General features: G+C 53.2%; 2 protein-coding genes across 2 annotated transcripts; one reads left to right on the top strand and one right to left on the bottom strand.

Annotated features, from left to right (window-relative positions):
• Positions 1–1,645: 1,645 nt before the first annotated feature.
• DICSQDRAFT_149476 (NAD(P)-binding protein) lies at positions 1,646–3,018 on the top strand (the record flags this gene model as incomplete). The annotated part of the gene is made up of 8 exons (XM_007369309.1): positions 1,646–1,757; positions 1,813–1,847; positions 1,912–2,114; positions 2,176–2,443; positions 2,506–2,581; positions 2,639–2,694; positions 2,751–2,840; positions 2,896–3,018. The coding sequence occupies 8 exons, from the start codon at positions 1,646–1,648 to the stop codon at positions 3,016–3,018; spliced, it is 963 nt and encodes a 320-aa protein (XP_007369371.1).
• Positions 3,019–4,436: 1,418 nt separating this feature from the next.
• DICSQDRAFT_163194 (uncharacterized protein) lies at positions 4,437–5,576 on the bottom strand (the record flags this gene model as incomplete). Its single annotated transcript, XM_007369308.1, has 4 exons — positions 4,437–5,047; positions 5,126–5,224; positions 5,279–5,358; positions 5,409–5,576. Coding segments are annotated over 4 exons (957 nt in total), but the record flags the coding sequence as incomplete, so codon positions are not given.
• Between the last annotated feature and the right edge of the window lie 643 nt (positions 5,577–6,219).

Genomic DNA, 6,219 nt, shown 5'->3' with positions numbered 1-6,219 from the left:
GGGACCTGAAGATGGGAGACCCCGATGGGCCACGATGACGAGGAGTTGGACCGCGTAGGCTTCGCCGCTATGTAGTTTTCCTAATGGATTAGATGGACATATGTCCGGCGCATGCTCTCTTGAGCGCACCGCTTCGCCGAAACTAACGAGGGTAAAGCCTCTGCCCTCCGAAGACGAGGAGGACGTTGTCGGGACGATCAAAGCCGAAGCCAAATCTCCGCTTGTCTCTCATGAGAAGCAAGCAAGCGTCGTCTCCTCGATCAGCGTATCGACAGTCCGGGAGTCTCTTAAGCGAAAGAGCTCTGCTGACACGATTCGTCATGAGTCTGCTCCCACAGCGAAGCAACCCCGCAGCGCGACACTCGAGATCGGCATTCCTTGCATCATCTCATCGAAGAAGGCTCGTTTCCGCGCGTATGCGAGGTATATCGGAGAGGTCGAGGGCGAGCTCGGACCTTGGGTGCGTCTGGAAGTCCCGATGAATGATGCTTGGCCAGGAGACAAGCTGCACGGACGCCGGTAGCAACACAGGGCGTGGGGTGGCATACGCTATTTCGACATCGGGGCTGCATCTGAGTGAGACTTCGGGCAAGATACGATGACTCGGAGGCGGAGAAATGAGTGGTCGAGCATGTTTGGAAAGGATGGGATGAAGGGTAGCCTGAAGCGCGAGGGCGATCAGCTCGGCATCAACGCAGAGACCTGAGTGGCAGCGACATGCGATTGACATTATAACTCATGGTGTTTCTAGTATCTATACAAATGTACCGTACAGTCTTGCACGGTCTTGCACGATCGCGTGCCTCTGGCGGATTGTTGCGCGGTCTTGCGACCTTTGCCCAAGTCTGGCGCGGTATTGCAAGTATGGTACGGGCAGGCCCCTATGGCTCCCATATTGGGCGTCGGCGCCAGCTCGCACCGCATTCCGCGCTTCATGCCCCAACCGCAATCCTGGAAGAGATATTTACAGTTTTGCTGATGTGGTACGAGCTCAACAGCTGGTGCTACATACCCGTTCCACATCAGCCTTTTCATAGAAGTCTAGCGCAAACATGGTGATTACCATTACCAGGCTCTTAGAACTGACAAATTGCCGTTTGTCGTTGCACAGAAATACAGGGGTTCAGAAACGAGGCCCCACCGTCAGCGCCGAGCCCGCAAACGTGACGGACACTCACATCACCCCTCGGGCGTGACGTCTACTGTCCCCCTCCCCCGCCAGAAGCTTGCTGAGATGGCCAGGGTGTTGTCGTGACCAGTTTTGATTACATCAAAATTTGTGCGACCGCTGCACGAACGGACGGGCAAACATTTCTGAAATCCGATTTCAGTATCCCCGAGACCGGATAACGGCGAAGCGCTCAGCCAGAACATGTCCTGCCGTAGGCTTGCGTCTCCCTTTTCCCTTTTTGCCCTAAGTGTTGCCGTCTAATGCTGCTGTCAAGCAGAGAGGTCCTACATGCTTGCTAGGTTTGACAATGCACGATAGACTCATCCAGGTACGTTCACTGCGAAGAAGTTAGCTGGCAGATTTGCGGCTACGTATATATATCTGTTGCGTCGAATGCCGGGACCGTAAACTGAGCTCCAAACCCTCCCTGACACCTCTTGATACTACTACGTTTGCCCGCGCATTAATGTCAACATGGCCAGAGACTCGGGCTTCTGGCCAGTTTTCGTCCAGGGCTTCCCTCCGAAGCCCAAGTTTCACCCTGACCAAATCCCCGACCATACGGGGCGGATTGTCCTCGTGACAGGTGCGTTCACACCCTTGGCCGTTTGAGTATTGGTTGACTATCGTAATTGGCACAGGCGGGAACTCCGGTATCGGATACGAGACCTGTAAGGTAAGTGCGGAGCGAACCCGGACTCCCAACTACGCCAATGGTTCTCACTTTCATCATGGTGTAGGAGATGCTGAAGCACAATGCCAAAGTGTATCTTGCCGCTCGTAGCCCAGAAAAGGCTGACGCAGCCATCGCCTCGCTGAAGGTGGAAACGGGCAAGGAGGGCATCTTCCTCAAGCTCGATCTGGGAAGTATGGCTTCGGTGAAGGCGGCTGCCCAGGAGTTCTTCAGCAAGGAATCGGAGCTTCACATTCTATTCAACAATGCGTACGTACATCCCTTCTTGTGTAGCCTGTGATATCTAGCTGAACACGGTCCTTACCGCTAGCGGCGTCATGGTACCTCCCGTCGAATTGTTGACAACAGACGAGTACGACCTTCAATTTGGAACGCACGTCCTCGGGCACTTCTACTTGACGGAGTCGCTCATGCCGGCACTTCTCGCCGCTGTGAGAACCTCTCCAGATGGTCACGCGCGCGTCGTCACGACGTCCTCGAGCAGTGTCTACCTGGAACGTCTTCACTTCGAGACGTTCAAGGATGGCCCTGAGAGAATAAAGTTGGGCAAAGCCGCATTGTACAATCAAAGCAAACACGTACGTTCTATGCCGCCCCTCCGACGTAGTCGCATCAGCTTATGAGTGTCGATCCACTTCAGGGTAACGCTGTGATTGCACGACAGGTAGCAAAGCGCTACGGAGATCAAGGCATCGTATCCATCTCCCTTAACCCGAGTCGGCATCTAATCGTCTGCATCTGTACAGCTCCAAGTACTTATGCGAGAACTGCAGGTACCATTCAGACCTCCCTCCAACGTCATTTCCCGGCAGTCGTACATATGATCTTGGTATGTTTCTGTCTCTCCCCACTTGCATATTGACTCATCTTCAAATCGCCTCATAGAAAGCTGTGCTTCTGAAGCCGGTCGAATACGGTGTCCTGACCCAGCTCTTCGCAGGCACGATGCCCGAGGCACTCAATTACAATGGCGAGGTACGCCTCATCTCGCCATGCTTGGCTGTCTGAGGACTAATTATCCATGTCGTAGTTCTTGATTCCATGGGCGCGCCTTGGAAGGGCTCACCCGGAGTGCTATAATGATGAGATCGGTGAGCGGCTGTGGGACTGGCTTCAAGGCAAGGTGCGGGCGTTCGAGGCACGCCAGTCGTAGTCGTAGCGTGCGTCCCAATAATGATGATAATTCTCATATGACATCCTCTTGCAAATGTGCTCCTATAGCGTGGCAATATCAAGAATGGTCGATGAACGCTGCATGTCTAATCCGAAGCTCCCCTTGAGCGAAATTGAGGCCGCATTACTGGAATCACATATTCCAGATGTCCGGACTGTTGATGCCTGTGTCGGTAAGGCCCCTCAGCGGACATCTTGAACCACGCATCCTTCCACGTAGCTCTGAGTCGACAAGGTACGAGGTGACGACCTCGCGGGACGTTTATGAGCTGAGGGACTTGACGCTTATGATCGCCGACCACAATTTATCAATATCCACAACATCTGACTTACATATCATCCATTGGACTGTTTGACAGACTTGCATACAACAATCCCGTTCAATGCTTGAACGGTATCGAGATGATTGGGACCGAACTATAGAGGAAGCAGATGGATATCCGATTGTACTACTACTGATCAGAGTGAATACGTGCGTTGCTATTTGGCCCCAGTCACAGAAGCTGCAGTCAAGCCTGTGAACTGTGTAGGGTAACATCTTGGTAAAGCGAGACGTATGCGGCAAAGCTTGGCGGACATCAAGACATCCTATACATCAATCCTGGCAAGTACCCAATTGTCTCTGTCTATCTATAATTCGAAGCGCTTATACTACTATCAGTGTCACTGACCACATTCAAACCGACTTTAAGCGGCGGAATACACAACGTCAATTGTGGCGGATGGAAAATACGAAAACTTGTCCAGCGACGTGAAGACCAATGGTGACAGTGACTTTGTAATGATCACGACGTTGCGCGAGGAGGAACAGTCAGCAGATGGTGACATCAAGTAAGATGAAAGTGTGGCGTCAGAGATGAAGGAACGAGCAGTCCAGATAATTTTAGCTGAATTGGATCAGATAGCGATGCAAAAATAAATAGAGAAATACGACAATTCATCTAGCTTCTGAAGTCAGCGCAGGTGACCAGTCAAAGGTAAGTATCTCACCATAGCGCAGCACTATACCGCGCTCCAAATGCATGTAACTACAAGGGAGATAAGGCTTCAACCCACCAGGGGGGAAGGCATGCAAGCGGATGACGAGGGACCTGCCGTCTGTTTCTGTGAAGACGCCGGGCAAGGGGCAGGGGACGAGGGTCCTGCGGCAGACGGCGGAGGCAAGGACGATGACGCCTCTAAGGCTGCAGGGGATGGCAACAACTGGTTGTAAGGGATCCCGGCTTCACACTTACCACGAAGGCTCTCTTTGATGTCCTTCGGGGAGAGCTGGGCGTCCAGCCATACACCGGCATAGTCCGTCCACTCCATTTGTGCCCGGTAGAATGTGAGGCCTCCACGGACAGTTTCCACGTACTGTAAGAACAGTGGTCAGACAGGATGCATGATATACTGAGGGGCTGGTCAGAAATACAGTTTCGTAAACCTCCCAACGAATGCTCCTCCAACCCTCATTGCCTATCCCATGTTTACTGATCACGGTGCATAAGGCCTTGAATATCCGCTGCAGATAGCTAGCACACCACTCATAGCGTGGATGACCATCGGCCTCGCAGAAGTCCAATCCGGCCACAGGAGTACCCCAGGCCTGGGAACCGAAACGGGGAGCGATGGGAGCTGCTGCCAGGACGGATCGGAGTGTGGCGATATACAGGGACGGGGCAACGTCTTGCGCAGGTTTTTCTATGTACCGTATAGGATTCTCATTCACAAAAGAGACAAGTGCGCCGATGGCTCTTTGACGTTCTTCGGTCAGGTCGTCGCAACCGTTTGGGCGCTTGCCGTCCAGGAGCGCCTTGTTGAGCTTCGAGTTACAGACGTTCCATAGCCAAGGAGGAAGAGACTGTTTCGCATATCGTAGCAGACGGAGATCTCCCACGTAGCGGTCGCTGAGCTCAGGGGTTTCGGGAAGGTCGAGGTCATATAGGCGATCGGCCGCATAGCTGTAGGGAATGTCGAAAGGGTCCGTGCTACCGCTTGCTTCGTGCTCCTTCTTTAAAGCCTTCAAGCTAGGGTGTTGGGCTGTTGTCAGCGTGTGCCTCAGGCGTTGAAACAGTGGTCGGGCGTAGCATTATGCAAGGACTTACAACTTCCATAACCCGATGGGACCTCCATGCTTTTCCCAAGCCTTCCACTCGACCGCTCGCTCGTTGTAAATGTAATATGCATGTCTTCCCTCTTCAGTGCTACCGGAGACAGGCATTAAGGCGTGATTTGGAAGGAGGTACACGATGACTTACCGCTTCTTCTCACGAGCCGTGATGCTCTGGAAGTCGGCATGAGTCAGACGGTAGTCGAGCATTGCCATCGCCTTCGAGATCTACGAGACATCCTTCAGTGGAGGAATACTCACTTTATGATCTGACCTACCGTCCAGTCCTCCGGGATTGCCGTCTCCCAACCATAGGTATCCAGGCCAGACGCGGATGAACCAGCATCGCCTCTGCCATCCTCGAGACAGTCTTCCTCGGAGTCAACCCTGCGTCGTTTGCGTTTCCCTTCTTCTCTGTCCTTTCCTTTTCTCTTCCGAGGCGACATGAAGTACTGGATATCCGAACAGCATGGTCAGTACTTCTGATGAAGTCAAGTCCAGAGCATCGCCGGCGCGAGACTCTACTTATAGTCTAGAGAACAGGATCGTGGGAAGGTTTCGGAGCGCCCTCTCCTGGCGGCCCGCGAACCGAATCCCTGTTGGAATCCGCTCACCTGTAAGTCTGATCTATAATCCCCTGTTCTGTCGCGGTGAACAGCTTGGGGGTGAGCGGAGAGCAATGAGTGCAAGAGTAGAGTCCCTCTGGTCTGACATCGGCAGCGGCCCTAGGCAGTGCCCTTGAGTGTTCAGGGCTTAGGGCGCATTGGTCGGACATTCAAATCCTAATGACAGACGGTGACCGCAATTGAAATCAGACAACGAAGAGACGGAGCGTACGTGTCGGCGGTCCTGTATGTTATTCCCGGGGGACTAGCAGCTTTTCTTAGTCACGACACTCACAGACTAGTTGACAGACTACGCAGGCACGCCAACAATTCTATCATCGTTCTGTGAGTGCCGATTGATAGGAGTGCTGTAACGGAGGAACGATGCTACTGAGTAGTCTCCTTTCCCTCCTGTCAACGCTCCGCAAAATTCAATGCCGCATGTAGGCGGGTGGGCTCCGAGAGAAGGGGGCGCACACCAGTC

The sequence above is a fragment of the Dichomitus squalens genome, assembly GCF_000275845.1.
Source record: "Dichomitus squalens LYAD-421 SS1 unplaced genomic scaffold DICSQscaffold_47, whole genome shotgun sequence".
Lineage (NCBI taxonomy): Eukaryota > Fungi > Basidiomycota > Agaricomycetes > Polyporales > Polyporaceae > Dichomitus > Dichomitus squalens.
Note: the sequence above shows the minus strand (reverse complement) of the source record. Positions and strands in the feature narration are given on the sequence as shown.